This window comes from Agrilus planipennis, unplaced genomic scaffold (genome assembly GCF_000699045.2).
Source record: "Agrilus planipennis isolate EAB-ADULT unplaced genomic scaffold, Apla_2.0 scaffold5, whole genome shotgun sequence".
Taxonomy (NCBI): domain Eukaryota; kingdom Metazoa; phylum Arthropoda; class Insecta; order Coleoptera; family Buprestidae; genus Agrilus; species Agrilus planipennis.
Genome location: NW_020442468.1, coordinates 2,614,425 through 2,631,931, shown reverse-complemented (window position 1 = coordinate 2,631,931; position 17,507 = coordinate 2,614,425). Strand labels below are relative to the sequence as shown.

The 17,507-nt window shown below is 37.2% G+C and overlaps 1 protein-coding gene across 5 annotated transcripts in view; it reads left to right on the top strand.

The window, feature by feature from the left end:
• Positions 1-17,507, top strand: part of LOC108735721 (cubilin) — a 230,979-nt gene that overhangs the window by 75,400 nt on the left and 138,072 nt on the right. For 3 of the 5 annotated variants that reach the window (XM_018467834.2, XM_018467841.2, XM_018467827.2), the window contains exon 1: positions 15,234-15,750. The exons of the other annotated variants lie outside the window; for them this stretch is intronic. In XM_018467834.2, the coding sequence (XP_018323336.1) occupies positions 15,645-15,750 (106 nt within the window). In that variant the 5' untranslated portion in view covers positions 15,234-15,644. Of the gene's footprint in view, positions 1-15,233; positions 15,751-17,507 lie in introns of those variants that run through there. 5 annotated transcript variants of the gene reach the window in all.

The window sequence follows — 17,507 nt, the reverse complement described above, 5'->3', positions numbered from 1 at the left end:
TGCCTATCACGTTGAGGTTAGCTACGCCGGGATTCGTTTCAGCAAGTAGATATCCATATATTTAAATGGACCTTGTTGGAGCATACGTAATCCTAAAATGTAGCATCGTACTACAGGTGGCGTTTACCGCGCCATTTGTAGTATTTTCTAAAACGCGCTGTTAAGACAGCAGGTAAAAGTAAAAAAAAAATGAGCTTTTCATGGAGATCAAGTTTAAGATTTCATTATTATAACCACCATTACTTCTTGTAAAATAATTCGAAGTGGTCTGTATTCTGTCGAAACTATCCATATCCGTATATTTAAATGGACCTTGTTGGAGCATACGTAATCCTAAAATGTAGCATCGTACTACAGATGGCGCTCACCACGCCATTTGTGGTATTTTCTAAAACCAATAACACTTTTCATAATAGACATGAGTTTCGCTCACTTCGAATTCCATTCTCAATGACTTCGGAATTCTTCATGAAATCCTAAATTCAGTGGGCTTATGCTATACACAATCGTTTACCTATATTGACGATAGGGTTTTAGGAATAACTGAAGGCCAGGACAATTTGATAAAATTCTCAACAAAATGTAAGAGACCCTACAGTGTCCTCCTTCATAACCGAATACTAATTTATCGTGAAACTTTGATGAGTGTAGTACTGACCATAGTCCAGAGAATTTAGTTTTAATTGACCTTGCTAAACGTGTGCTGGCTAAATTTTCAGTTTCTAGCAGTTTTGACGCTAATCGGATGAAAAGTAATTAGTTGCCGTTTACTTCACGTCCGTATTCACAAAACAATAATAATAATTCGCCCATTAGCTGGCATTAGCTTGGCGAGGAGGAAAGCGTGGACAGAGCCAACTACACATACGTACATAGGTATGTATTTGAGTCGGTACAATCCCATAGGGGGCAGCCAACAATGCATAGGATACCCCCACGTCACTACGCCACTGTTCATCCGAGGAAGTTAAGCTGGAGTTTGTACATGTCGTGCTACACGCCAAAGTTACTCTGTAATATTCAGACTTCGAACCAAGTCGTTTTGTGCATTGGACAAGAAGTTTGTCCGGCATAGCAGGAATACCAACCAGACGAATATTTGGCCCGACGTCACGAATCGTTCCTATTATATATAAGTTTGGATTCTCTCCTCTCTTCGCTGTACGTCCTCCGACCGAAACATGCAACACATGGTTTGAATACTGAAACTTGTGGCGATAATGGCGATCTACTTATCAAGGAACGTCGCATACACATATACACAAACGCATTTCTTGTTAACTAAAGTACATTTGCTTTTGAAACTCAACTGATTGAAGCAGATATGGGTCTTTACCTTTCCGGTTGGAATATTCAGAAAATAATTAGAATTAAGTATGTGATTTGGTACTACCTCATAGATTTAGAAAGCCAGTTCGATTGTTACATCAGGCTAGAGCCTAATCGTTATATTTACCATCACTCAACAAAATTCGATTAAAAATCTTGTGATAGCCTGTTATTGTCCCATCAACAGATGACCTGTCTAAGAATTAGGAAAATTTTGAAACATTTAACTGCATAGTGATTCTGCAATAGATATCTACTCATTGTTAGTGACTCATGGAATGAATAAATAATTGGGATTAGTGTTTAGAACATCATTAATCAATATACGGAATATTAATCATGGTCATATGTGGAACGAGAGGCAGAACTATATTTTTTCGGCAAGGCTAAACCAATAGGGGAGGGAAAGAAGGGATGAAATGACGATTTGCAATCAGTTCATCAAAATCTGATTAAAGTACGGGACTCGGTAATTCCGTCGACATGGCATTTCGCACAAATCTGCGATGAATATTCGCGCTGATGAAACTGAAATGAGTGCAGGCAGAGAACAGACATCCTGGGGCAACGTGTCGACGCGACATAACGGCCCACTCCATCCCAACCAGCCAACAAACCAGTCCGCCCAGATGTCGAGGGTGGCGTGAAAAGGGGATCGTCGATGTTCCGCTGTCGCGCGTTAAGGGAAAGGACAAGGCGTAATGAGTGGAAAACTGGAAATCAAGTCTGTTATGTTTCCGCGTTGCGACATTGATTTTGTGATTATTCGTTGGTGCACGGCTCGACTTGTTCCTGTTTCTCGTTTTTCACTCAATCTCGTGATGCAACGACAGTCAGTAGTCGGACCGTGTCCAATCGACGAATTCGATTGCGACAATGCTATCGTCGATATTAACAACTTCAGAAACAATTCGATTACGACAATAAAATTAGTCGTTATCTTAATAACGAAAATCTCACGAAAGAACAACATCTTGTCGTTTTATTATGGCATACACAATATCCAGGCGCTTAACATTTCAATAAAATTGCTTATTGAACTCATTGCCTTCAGTATTATCTTCGACAAGGAAGTGTTACTTCAAAAAATGTTTGCTGATTAATTTGTTGGAATCGGCAGGCTAAATAAATTTTTGTTTACTTAAAGGTAAATAAAATGGAAGCGGTATTGACAAAACAGTATTGTATGAATATAAATAAAAGTAAAACAAAAATACTGGTATGCGAGGGAAGAAAATGTAGAGAAAGAGCGAATATAAAGATAGGAGACGAAAAATTAGAAGAAATGGCTGATTTTGGGTATCTAAGAAGTCAGATATAAGTCAGGACGAAAGGAGTAGTAAAGATATAAAGCAGAGGATAGTGCAAGATCGAGTCGCCTTCAATAAAATGAAGTCACTTCTATGCTCAGGAACAGTTAATTTAGAAATTCGAAAAAGATTGCTAAATTTTTAGTCTGGAGCTGAAGCATGACACTGTGGAGGTGCGAAACTTGGATGGGGACGCGACGGAAAAGAAAAGATTAGAAGTGTTCGAGATATTGTGTTACAGGCGAATGATGAGGATACCATGGATGGAGAAGGTTAGAAATGAAGAGGTATTAGAAAGAATATGAGAATAGAGGGTTCTATGAAAGTCAATAAGAAATAGGCGAAATCGATTGGTAGGACACCTTCTCAGGCATGAAGGTCTAGTCAGAGACATATCAGAAACAGAAACAGAAGTTAGCAGGAGTAGAAGTAGACATAGATTAGATTCCTGTTACCAAATAGTTAAGGATGTGGGATGTTCTAGTTTTGGTGCAATGCGAATATTATCTCAGGATAGGAAAGAATGGACTGGTTCAACCAGTTTTAGGACTGACGAGCTTTTCAAGACGTATTTTCTTCGACAAGGAAGCGTTACTTCAAAAAATGTTTGCTGATCAATTTCTCGGAATCAGCAGGCTAAATAAATTCTTGTTTACTTAGAGATAATTAGTCTGCAAGGTTTTACGTGGACGCTACACGCGCCTTATTTGGGGCAATTACAATAGAATAAACACCACCATCGCCCCCAAGTTCAACTTCAAATAACGTCTAATTTATAAGGTTTCAGAAGAAGTTGGTTCAAGTAAGAAGTTTTATTAACAGGACATTATACAGTACCGACGTCTTATTTCGTGCTCCGTTATTAATTATTTTGAGCAACAAACTTTACAGGACACAACGACTTCGCCAACAACGGTGGCACCGGCAATCTGCCGTGTAGTTAATTTAGAAACAGTTTACGACAACTTTGCAGTGATACCGTTATGGCTTAATTACATAAGATTCGGAGGTCTGTTCTGCCAAGAACGGGTGCCGCTGCCATTACTTATCTGACATTATAATTCTTCTGGCATAATTAAATTAATTTGTTTACAACTGTCTACCGCAGAGCGCTTTCTCGCCACACAGAAAAAAGAAGTAGGGACAAAAGGAAAAAGATGATATAAAACTCGTTAAAGAATGTCAAATTAGTTGACGATAGTAGAATAATTTCAGCGTTAATAGTAAAAGCATAAGTTCCTGGTAAGTAATTTATTGAAACTCAAACAGGTGGATCGCGAAATTGATCTTATTAGATAACAAAGGATGAAAGCTATTAACGCTTTGCAACGCCACATTCAATAACAGCATCGGTAGTAACCCCTAGTAGATCCTTGTTCTTTAAATGTTATAGGATTCTATTATGTATGTATGTAGACAGTCGAAGTCATTAGAAGTAGGTCAATGTGTCATTGTCATAAGGCAGTGCAGAATATGCATTGACCAATGCGTATGTTTCTAAATGAACATATTTCTGGATGCTGGATTGGACGTACAGGTCCTGACCATATCATGGTCGACGCGTAGTCCTGGTCCTTTTGACTTCTGTGTGTATGGTTGTATAAAACAGCACGTGTATCAAATCTCAGTGCAGAACGCAATCGTGCAAGATCGCTGCAAATGAAGTAAGTCACTAATAATTTTTGTAGTGTAGGTACATATGCTGGACCTAGATTAGATTACTGTTCGCAAATAGTTAAGGATGTGGGTTGTTCTAGTTTTAGGGAAATGCGAAGTTTAGCTGAGGATAGTAAAGAGTGGAGGTACGTGTCCAACCAGTCTTAGGACTGATGACCTTATGATGATAATGACGTACATATGCGTGTGCGTGTGTACATTACTTTAATTTTTTTTCTTTTGTGTTCTTATTATCTTGTTCTCTCAATGTCGAGGTGCACTTTAAATAGTACTACATACTATCAGCGATTAAAAATATAGTTATTTAATTCATTATTATCGCATGGGGGGCATTTTCCCTGAATGCCACAATAAAATCTATACCTCTACCACGAGATCCAATTTCGACACGTGTTACTTTGGGGTTAGGAAATTGTCCACTCACTCTCAACATCAAAAAAACTGATTTGGTTTGAGGCGTTTGGAGAGGGGAATTTGGAAGAATCAAGCGACCATTTTTCAGTAAGTGTCAGGCTCAGGGTTAAGTGAAGCATGTGTACCAACGATGCAAATTTGAACCTAGAAAGCATTTAGGTCATAAGAGGCATATCATCTCCATCTTTACATATATTATATTACTGAAGACCATTCTCACTATAGGATGAATATATCGAATTGCTCAAATGTCCATGATGCCAATATGTACGTACTATAAGCATTTACCCAATTACTAACAGTCCATCAATTAGATGACCTCCGAGGGCAACAAAGAGAGAGAGCGAGTAAGCGACATATATAAACGTAGACAGATATATACAACAAAGTGGTAGGTATCTGCTATCCGACCATAAAATCGTTATACGAGACAAATAATACAGATCGTCGTTGTGTGCTGCTCTCTAGCAGCCAGTTTGGAACGTTTCGCCTGGAGGCACATTGCTGTTAATATGATCCGAGTGTGGAGGTGACCCGTTCAGTCCCTTATACGTTCGCCACGATATTGTCGGCAACGTAACTGGTTATTATGTGTTGGTTATGGGTTTCGTGTCTGCGACAAGAACACTTCTCCAAACTAATCAAAGAGCTTCACTAAGTTGCGACATGAGCCTGCACTTAGCTCTAGTTATTAACGACTCATGCACCTACAGTACCACGAAAGGGACTCTACATCTAACGTTAAGACAAATTGAAGCGTTTTATCGTTGGAAATACTGGAAATCCGCTTGCGGAAAATTTACTCGATTACTCGAGAATATGACCAACTATATGAGATAAATCAAAATCATTTGAAAGATATTGAATCGCGTCAAATAAATAAGTAGGTCAGGTAGGAGAAAAAGTATATTGTGTACAAAATAAAATCCGTTCCACGCTCAAAATTATGCTCGATGAATACATCAAGAGCTATATTCATGAAATGGAGAATAGTATCGATGAGCTGGAGAGGTGTATTGATGAGATGGAGATTGGTAAGGGGTTTACATAATGGGTCAGTAGGACAAAAATGAATCATTTACGGGCCTCAGTCCACAGAAGCCTTTCATAATGAAGTCATTGATACGGTATACTGAAGTTGCTGGGAAAATACCGATTTTTAACAAAGGGAGCTATTTCTTCTTTTTTTATTTCTTTATCTTGCTCTTCCTTGATTGAAATTTTTCCTTCTGTGTTTATTGTATTCGCTCTTTTTGTAATTTATTACTTCCATTTTTCCATATTTCAAAAATTCGTTTATGAGGTTTTGGTTTATTTTGCTTAGAATACCTTGGCTTTGCCTAAATGGATTAAGACTGGACGCCTAGATTCGATTCTGGTTGTAGCTCTATTATTTCATTTATTCTGTGTTTTTTCTTTACAACTATGACAGTTTCCTTATATTTTGGTATTGATTCTTAATTTATAGGTAAAAGACTAATTTCACATTCACATTGTATGATAAAACAAATGAAACTAAGTCAAAATCATTTGGTGATGGTGCGAACAACAGTAGAAATCATACCCAAATCCATTAGTGGGTTTTGTAGTTTCATGGCAATCGATTAAGAGGCAGACAACCGTCGATGAACCTTAAAACAATTACAAAATATTGAACCACAACGTTTACAAACCTTCCTCATGCTTTTGGATTATTGTAATGGTCGTAGTTATGTTAAGGATAAACTGTAAGCCTCAGGATTCTAATAAAGACTGGGTTTTTGCTAAAGTTCTGTAACGGTCGACCGGGAACGAAAGCGTTACGGCAAAAAGTCTGCCTTTTGCCGGACATTCTCATAAATTTGTAAAATGTATGACACAAGCGCCGGAGTTATTATAGGGGACAAGTTTCCGCGTAATTTTCGAGATGCCAAAGGCTGTTTCGCCATTTATCAGGTGAAAACTTTAGCCGAATGGCACGCTGGTGCGCTCGAGATGTCAAGAACGTGGGGGTACAATTCCCTTGTTCCCCGAGGTATACACTTACTAATAAAATACTGTATGGGGGACGTTGAATTATAACTCTTAATTAGACCCAGCTTGGGGCCCTCGGCATGTCAAAATTAAGCGGCACTGTCCCACGAAATATTTATAACGAATTGTCACAACACAAGCCCATCACATAAACCCTGACGCCTCTTTCTCCGTCCATGAATCTTAACGAACCTGATATTAACTTCTTGTAATCTTTATTCTGCTAATTTATAAAAGTAATTATCTTTCTATACTTTTATTAGACTGGTTATTACGTTACTAAATACTGCAAATGCCCCAGCAAACGCATATTTTCCTACAACACATTCATCATGAATAATGGTAAACGGAAGGTTCGTGTTTGTGGAAAATAATAGTTGAATACATTCAGCTTAATATTCTATTCTCATTGGCAAGAATGAATTCTTTTGTCGATTATCATCATCGTAGGGTCGTAATCCCAAACACTGGCTGGACACGCAGCTTTACTTCTTGAGCATCGCACATTCCCGACTATTTGCACACAGTAAAGTAATCTGTATCTTTACTCCTACTTTCACTTCTATTACATCTCTAACAAGCTCTTCCCATCTAAGTAGGTGTCTTACCAATCTCCCTCTCTCTCCTTTTTTTATTGACTTCAACAGCGTCCCTTTTATACTCCTTCCAACCACCGCGCCCATTTTCCAACGTTCTGATTACCTACATATTGAAAATTGGAGACTTTCTTTAGTTTCTCCTTTCCGACCTTCAATATTAGGTAAATAACTCAGTTTGAATACTTTGCTTCCTAAGCATTCACTTACTAAATTCCGAGGATGTTCCGTGATGGTCCATGGAATTCACTTAGTAGCTGACTAATTTTCAGTGATGATTTAACTGAGGCTGGGTCACATGAGTACTTGATGTTAAATTTGGTTAAGTGAATTTTTGTAATTAGCTACGCCTATGAAAATGAGATTGTAGATTTTACTTTAACTTAGAGTCCTTGTTGTTCATCTTTGTGTGGAATATGTTAGCGCCTTGCGATACGATAATCCGGCAATGCGGTTTTGGATAGAAGCAAGGAAAAGTTGTACTTCTCGTGGCTTAGAATCACGGCAATTTGGCTCACGTTCGACCCGGACACACGAGGCTATACTAATCTCTGTTGTACTTCGTATTTTCCAATAGACAATATAAGCCCGAACAGCAGCTTGAGGTTTTGTTTTAGCTCTCGTTCGTTCCGAATGGCTAAAAGTCACTTTAATTTATGTGTTTTGCGGTGCAGTTTATTCTGCAGGAGATTTAAACCGGCTACGGTAGAAAACATTAGGTGCTTAAGACACGACATCTCCAATCTCCTCCGAACACGCTTTATTACAATAGAACCGGAAGTTCAGTTTGCCTTAATTTCACATAATTGTGTGACAACAGGTGCAGATAACAAACTTCGCTAAATACATTTACTAATTGATGGTGACTTGTGGACTTGGTGCACAAAAAGCAGTCGTTCAGTCTGATTTTCTATCATCTGAGGCGGAGCCTTAATTTGTCAAGGCCTTTTGTTTATTTTAGTCAAGATTACAGCAAAAAGGCGTATGAAATTCCCAAATGTACCTGTTGTTCATTATTTTTTATTTAAACAAACAAACGAATTCTTGAGAAAATTGATAGAGTTGGCCTCTAGTATCTATATGCAAGTTGATCATAATGATATTTGGTAAAAAAAACACTTTTTGAAAACTTTCACTTAATTTTTATTAAATTCTTAACGAGTTTCGACCTACAAGGCCATCTTCAGAAGAAGGATTAATTAATTAACTAAGGTTGAAACTTGTTAAGAATTTAATAAAAATTAAGTGAAAGTTTTCAAAAAGTGTTTTTTTACCAAAGAAACGAATGTTGTGAATTTATTATAGTTGTCAGAAACATGAGTTTATTTTCCGATAATATTTACAAAATTTTCTAATGATATTTACGGATTTTATCTTGGGTGGGGTGGCGATACTTTGTTTTACTGTTCCTAACTAAGTTCTCGTAAAAAAAGTGGGCTCTTGTTCCATATTGTGATAAACAAAATATTTGGCGGAGCGTATAGCGTAGCGCTTAAATCTCTGGTTCGCTCTAAGTGACCTACATTGTAAGCAGCTAATAATAATGTTTCTGCCGACATATTCGTTTCCATTTCCGACATCATGTCTTCCATATTTCACGGATTTATTCACACCCGTCCGCAAGTTTTGACGATTCAGTTACATTTTTCATATTTCCAGCAACGAACGCATTTTCTACGATTACTTAAGCCTTCGTTCTTTTCGTTTTAGTTTTAACACCGATTACACGTCATCCATTAAGACAAAACATTTTACGAAATACATTAAAGTGAATTAATTTTTGAATATTTTTTACTACTACAGATAACGTTAAATTAGAAGAAAAGTTGTTGCTGCTTTATGAAATAGTTAGTAGGAATAATAACTGATAGTCTAAAAAGCAAAGCTTTAAAAATTAAGAAAAAAAAATTTAAACTTTTTTCATGCACGAAAAGAAATTTGTCACCTTATGAAGTTGTAGCGTAGCGAAACAGTTGTAGTGAAAGTTTTTGAATTTCGTGTAAGAGGGAAAATCTTCAAAAGGCACCCAACCGTCTGTACGGCTGGGTAGTGTCTAATTCCTGAGGAAGAAATCCTCAAACCTACCGATCTCAGGCCGTTCTAGGACCTCTTAAGGTTCTTTTCTTCCGTATGTGTTTCTGTATTATGTGATTGTGGATGCTTTTCCTTTAGGGAGTTCGGGAATCTTTCGTAGTAGTTGTAGATCTAGAGAGTTTAACATTAATATCGTCCGCATTGTAAGTTGGCGGTTAAAAGTTAATAAATTCTTGCTTTATTTATAGTATTACTGAAGAATTACACGGTGATTATTGGTTGTTCGTGCCGTGGATGATGTTCAGTGTTCAATTATGTGACAATTTTATCTCAGAGAGGTACAAGTCGTTGCCGGGACTACAGCTTCATGCCAAATGAACTGATTTTGCGTTCGTTTGTTGCCTTAGAACTCCCGACTCTCTTTCCTTCTCACTTCCGATTAAATGTAATTTAAAGTTCATTAATTCCGAGCGTAATTGGCCGAACAAGAATTGTAACTCTTTAGTGAAAGGGGTCACGACATCCCACGCGCCATTAAATAAAATATTGGAGAAGGTTTTTAATAAAGTTTCTGTTACTTCTCTTTTTGATGATATTTACTTTATAATTAAGTGCTTCATTGACTCTAATTGAAGAAAGGAAAAGGACTTTGGATTAAAAATATATATCAAGAAATAATATTTCTCTGGAACTACAGTCTCTTCTAGATATAGTAAAGACTTTAATTGACTGCAGATGAATTGATGCTGTCTTAATTCGGGTCGTCGTTGGTTGGAGTTGTTTACTTCTCCGATGCTGGATGAGAACTTTACATCCAGCATCGGAGACGGAAGGATCTCTAAAGAAGCCCGCCACTTGTGCTACCAAAACGCCAGGAAGCAACACCAACCAACGACCTTTAGACCTGAATCAGGATATCATTAGTTCTTTTATATATATTTCGAATCTTTAGGAGAGACGCTCTTGGAGGTTATAATCCTAGGCTTCATAGATCATCATCATCATAAGGTCATCAGTCTTTAGACTGGTTGGACACGTACCTCCACTCTTTAGAAGAAGATAAGAGGGCAAATATTAATACAATTTGGATCTACCCCTATCCTCATAGACTCCTATTTGTGTTTGTAATGAACTTCCAATTAGCCCTATATGTTGCAACAGGGGTCTTACAGTCCCTTATGCCCTTTTCTTTGTTGGGGCATCTCTGCTGTAATACATTTTCCAAACCTTCCTCATTTCTAACCTTATTTACTCAAGGTATTTTTATCATCCCCCTATAACACCAAAATTTTCAATTCTGTATCATCTGATATAATGAATGAACACGTTTTATTAAACGTAATTGCGTAAAAAGCGTGTCATTTACTCTCAGTTACAATAATTACAGCTAGATTCCAACCTGACTCCAAAAATTATCGATTTCATAAATATCGGTTTTCGCTATCGGCTTTTTCATTTGGTTTTTCCACTGCGGTGTTGGAAATGGGCGAGATGATTAAAACATATTTCGGTAATAAATTGGTAGAGGTCACCAGAGTGATTAGAACTTTCTGTCGGACAAAAACCGTATCGAACTGAAGGGATTGGAGTCAACGGTTGCTGCGGTTAGGGGCGAAAGAGAACTCTGAGGGGGCGGGGGTGCTATAGAGAGAGCATCTAATTAATGAATTTTGGGGATGGCCTCGATTTAACACACGGATACGTGACTCTCTCTGACTTATGGCTTAATTACTTTTGCTGCCACCGCGCAGACTTCGAGAACATTGTGCGAATGGGAAATGAAAAATTATTCTCGCTTTAGTTTCATTTATTACTTATAAATGTAATATCACAGGAAGGGTTGCAGAAATTTTAATTGTAATAGAGACATGTCTATGCCATTCGATTGCGGATCTTAAAAATTGAATCCAGCTTCCTGAAATCTCTTCCACGAACCACAGTGTGATCATTACTGCTAATTTTTAAAGATTTAGAAGACGTTGGTTTTTTTGTTTTTAACCAAGGTACTGGCCCATCTGTCCAAATGCGTAATTTCTGTGTTGTAAGTTTGTTTGGATACCAAAAGATCCATCTTCAGTTCAATTTTTTAATTTAACTCATCTTCAAGTTCTTGCAGCAGATTTGTCTAATCTTATCTACAAGTAAATAGGTAATTTATAGAACAACATCTACACATGTAGGTACATATATAAAACAGGATCGATGGCAATCAGAAGTTTTATCATGTTGGCGCTAGTGTGTTGATTGGATCCTTAAGGACGTCTCGCGTCTAAATAGCTATAATCTGTTCGCCGTTTCCCGAAAAGATTTTCGCCGACAAAAACCACGCAGCTCTAACAAAAGTTGCATCGTCTACTTTGCCGGGTTTATAGCTGCCAGCGCGTCGATACGGTTTTTCGTCTTTACCGGAACACTTTTTGTTCATCTAACTTCCCTTAAGCTTCTAAACTACCCGCCGATGTCTTCCTTTTGAAATTATCGAAAAACAATTTGCAGCCAAACCGACGCTACTTACTTACTTCTGCTTAAGAAATAACATATAATACACACGAATAGAACCACATTTACAAACTATTCTAGAGATTAAGAAAGTAGGAAATTGTGTTAGTACTATAAGGAGAAATGTAACAGAAAGATTTAGATGAAAGATTAAAAATGCCGTTAGAATTTAGACAACCAATTATACACCCGAATGTAGACGTTAAAACCCGTACACTGCTATTCCAATTGTTTATTTCCAAATTGCTAATTTTACCATTTTCCTGCAACCAAGAGTGATGGGCAAATTTTCATACACTAAAGCATTATTATTATATTCAAAACCACGCAGATCTGTCTGTTTTTCGTGAAAATAAATTACGTAGAAATGCCTACTTGTTTTAGAATTGTGTCCATGTCGCCTTAAAATCCATGATGAAAAGATTGCGTGTTTGTATTGTTTAAAAGTGGGTACCTATATCTAATGTATACTCTTTTACCTTTCAGTACGAATTTTGAAATTCGCGACTTGTTAATTAGAGCGTTACAGTTTTCCCTGTTAGCAGGTAGTCAGTGGAAATTTCGTGAAAGATGGGGAAACTTATTTGACGAAACATTATGACAAAAGGCTTGAGACAAGCTTTTGCTTTCGGTTCAAAAACGTCAAAGAAATATATTCAGTAATAAAACTTTATTATGTGGAGGTGCGAATTATTTATGACTTTTTTCCGACTTAAATGGAAAACGTGGCTCGAAACTCGCGTTCAACTTTGCGTGATTTGGATTCTTATTTATAAAAATGAAATCATTAAATGCGAAACCGCCACGGCCTAACGTACAGAGTGGTCGACTACCAAACAAGTAGTCTGGGTTCGAATCCCATTGTTGGCTGACTAAAAAAAGATTGTTCTAAATGTATTTCGATATCTGCGTAAAAAGATATTAGCCATTGTTACAACACTAATAATTAATATTGATGACAACCTCCTCCGAAGGGTTTACTATAACTACTACTTTATTCTAACCACCATGGTTGCCATTTCGCGTCAGGTGTAATAACTTGTTAGACAACAAAGAGGAGCACTTTAGGAGAATTCAAACAATCACAGTAGTCAATGCCTGTATTGCTGTGCAAGTTTTGTTCCAGAATAAATAAACAATTCTAATAAACGTGAAAATTTCTACAAAATGTCATTATTTTCTATTTCGATGTAGCTGTAGCGAATGGGAGATTTAGAGACTAAACATTCGTTTAATCTTTGTGTTTTGTTTCGGCTACTTTGGTACATACTCATTGTAAAAGGACTTCAAAAATCCTTTTGTCTCGTAGTTGATTATCCACATGAAACAGGTATCAAGTTCTTCTGTATGGCATTGTCATTTTTGATCAAATTCAATAACAAATTTACTTGTTTCAAATTTGTAAGTGCTTTCTCTGCACCCTTGGTTTTCAAATTAACCAGTCTGTTAAATTCTATTAAAAGATACGTGAATTATTTGTTTGTATTATGTTTTTGAAGTGCAGGGGTTGAATGTTCGCTCTTTTTTCGTTGCAGTTCTGTCTATGCGCCATTTTTAATCAAAATTATTTATCTGTAACGTCGATCCGTTCGTATTTTGTTTCAAACGAACCATTCCATTGACCTGCAAATACACACGTACGAATATGCGAGGAACGTCCATGTTGATTACAGCCATTTCGTCAGTAATGCCATCGGTCTTTCCACTGCTCACGATTTCGAGTATTATCCTCAACTATTTTCGATGAGCATTTGTTGAATTCGGATGGAGAAACATAATGTGTTACGTACCTACATACAGAAACCCGGTCGGTCTAAAAAACAAGCAGCTTTCGGAGAGGTTTTAGCCGTAATAGGGAGGAAGTTTCTCAAGAGCTCTCGAAAAACAAAAATATTTGAAATTGGCATTTGCAATTTTTCAGGACGCATTATTTTTCTTTACTCTCGAAGAATGAAATGAAACACACGAAAACAAAATAAAGACCTTTGGAATTGAATGTTATTAAATATAAAAAAAAATTCGTTCACATGGAAAAAGGAATGAAACAATCTTTAAGGGAAAATGGGTAAATAAATACGGATGTAAAATCAAGTTTCTACAAAAATTATCCCATGAGGGAGAATCCATGAGTTGTTCATATTTTAATAAATCCTTACCCTATGTTTGGAGCACGGCGCTGTACGGGTGCGAAACATGGACAGTGGGCGCGGTGGAAATTAAAAGTTTAGAAGCGTTCGAAATGTGGTGTTATAGGCGAATGATGAGGATATCGTGGGTAGAAAAGGTTAGAAATGAAGAGGTATTAGAAAGAATAGGAGAACAGAGGACTTTATGGAAGTCAATAGGAAATAGACGAGATAGGTTGGTAGGACACCTTTTCAGGCTTGAAGGTCTAGTCAGAGATGTACTAGAGGCAGAAATAGAAGTTAGGAGAAGTAGAGGTAGGCTTAGATTAGATTACTGTTCGCAAATAGTTAAGAATATGAGTTGTTCTAGTTTTAGGCAAATGCGAAGATTAGCTCAGGATAGGAAAGAGTGGAGGTGCTTGTCCAACCACTCATAGGACTGACGACCTTATGATGATGACCCTTGGTTTAGTTGCTTACACTGGGTTTTTAGATTCCGTTATTACTCAAGCCCTGGTTCGACACACACCTCCACCCTTCCTGTCCTGAGCTAATCTCCTGCTTCTAGTATGTCCCTGACTAACTCCTCATGTATAAGAAGGTGTCTTGCCAACCTATATCGTCGATTTCTCACTGACTTCCATAGCGCCTTCTGTTCCAATACTCTTTCTAATATCTCCTCATTTCTAATCTTCTCTGTCCACGGTATCCTCATCATTTACCTTTAACAATCCTTTTTCGAATTTCTAAATTAACCGTTCGCGATTATGGAATTTCTTCTTCTTTTTCTTAAAGGCAACTCAATCCTGCGCTATCCTTTGTTTTACATTCGTACTGTTTCGTCCATCCTGGATTATGTGACTTCCTAGATATCGAAGTTCGTATCCGATCTTTGTGTTAATGGTTTTTAAGAGTTGTTCAGTTTTGTGTCTTTATCTGTTTGATGGTGCAAATCATGTAACAGTTGTTGTAAATGGAGTTTGCCTAATAGAAAGTAATTAGAAGCATTGATTATGCTGGTGTTTGAAATAAGTTCTCCTGCGGACTTTATAAAGGTAAAAACAAAATCAGTTTGTAGAGGCAGACGCAAACGAGCAATAAGAAGTAATAAATCATCAAAGGCCGTGGATGTTATGTAGAGAGTCGCGCGCGGATCGTGGACTATCGGCAGGATTCGCTGGTCCTGAGAACGCATGAAGCTTTCGAGATTTTCCGGCAGTCCGGCTGGTGTTGAATTCTGGGGCGCTACTATCGTGTGGAGTGTTTACCTTTCACTTCGAACGCGTTCGGTCCTGTTGAGGTCGCGAGTTCATCTATCGGTCATCTCTCATTAAAAGCAATTACATCCACTACTATCACAAAGCAAAACAATTTTTCAATTCTTTTGGCGTTGTGTCACATAACTATTTAAAGTTTTTTCACGTCTCTCAATTGATACATCACATATCGCAATATATATATATATATGTATATGTAACGTGGTATAATCTACGTACTGATAGCATTCGCCGATGTTGTTTGTGTTTTAACGTTGACTATGTTCGGGTTGTTGCGGATTTGAATTGTTAATTGTTCAAAGGCGCCGTCGTTGCGAGGGGTGATATTGGGCGATGTCTTAATGTGAGCCGCGAGGTAAATGTTTGACAATGAACAAGAGCAAAGGGAATCGGTCTTTGTACACTTTGGTGTTTATTGTGGTTTGTTCTGTTGGATTAGTTAACATCGAGGCGACAAACTTGCAAGCTAGGAAAAGTGAGTTAATAACACGCTTTTTTGAATTTAAACTTAGGTATAAGTAATTATTAGTAGAAGTTTGAAGAAAACTTCCTTGTGACATTATTTCACCATACAATAGCTTCATCGTCAGGTGAAGATAATACAATCTCAGTCCATCAAAGAAATATGTAATCCCAAAACCAATATATCACTTAAACTGAGATGGAGTCATATGCAGAACATGAGGTGGAAGTAATGAAAGTGATTTTGAAGGACCGCGCTAGATCCTTACCGAAAATGGACCTCCGTTAAACTTTTTGAAACTTTGGGTTGTTGTACTTTTCGACGTGTCCTTTTGAGATATGATCCCTTAAAGTAGAATTATTCCGTAAGGACTACCAGGATCCAAGTTACCAAGAGTTTGACAGAGGACCATTTTCCGTGAGGATCTAGCGAGGTCCTTTAAAACTAATGTCGAAATCTTGAATTTAAACTTAGATGTTAGTAAAAGTTTCAAGAAAATTTTCTTGTGACTCACCAAAACATTATTTCACCATACAATAGCTTCATCGTCAGGTGAAGATAAGACAATCTCAGTCCATCAAAGAAATATGTAATCCCAAAACCAATATATCACTTAAACTGAGATGGAGTCATATGCAGAACATGAGGTGGAAGTAATGAAAGTGATTTTGAAGGACCGCGCTAGATCCTTACCGAAAATGGACCTCTGTTAAACTTTTTGAAACTTTGGGTTGTAGTACTTTTCGACGTGTCCTTTTAAGATATGATCCCTTAAAGTAGAATTATTCCGTAAGGACTACCAGGATCCAAGTTACCAAGAGTTTGACAGAGGACCATTTTCCGTGAGGATCTAGCGAGGTCCTTTAAAACTAATGTCGAAATCTTGAATTTAAACTTAGATGTTAGTAAAAGTTTCAAGAAAATTTTCTTGTGACTCACCAAAACATTATTTCACCATACAATAGCTTCATCGTCAGGTGAAGATAACACAATCTCAGTCCATCAAAGAAATATGTAATCCCAAAACCAATATATCACTTAAACTGAGATGGAGTCATATGCAGAACATGAGGTGGGAACAATGAAAATGATTTTGAAGGATCGCGGTAGATCCTACGGAAAATGGACCTCTGTTAAACTTTTGAAAACTTTGGGTTGTAGTATTTTTGGACTTGTAGATTAAAAATCTCAGTAGACACTAATTCGTAAAAGCTTATCTCTTTGAGATATGATCTCTTACAGTTGCATTCTTCTGTAAGGACTATCAGAATCCAAAGTTACCAAGAGTTTGAAAGAGGACCATTTTCAGTAAGGATCTAGCGGGATCTTTTAAAACGAATATCCAAATCTGAATTTGTGTAAAGGCTATTTCAAAACTTTGTGTACTGTTCGTTTCAAGAAGTTAGAGATATGCCCCTTCCCTTTATTAGGATGCGCCGTAGTATAATTCCAAATTCAATCATATTTGCGGAGCTCATTTCTCCACCGATCATCGAGTGAGAACTAGCCAAAAGTGTACAGTACCATTTGCAAAATTGTTTAAACTGCCTCGTTAAAATTTAAGAATATGCTTTATTTAAAAGCATAATTAGCCAAAAATAATAACAAGTGAATTAACTTAACGTTCTACACACCTATAAAACTTTTGCTTTGTTTTCTATTGTTAATTTATATACATTTTTGTTTTAAGAAATTGCTAAACATTTTCGTCTAGTACTGTACAGTTCTAGCCGATCTCCTAAGACCGCCCATCGAGAGCTCTGCTCGTT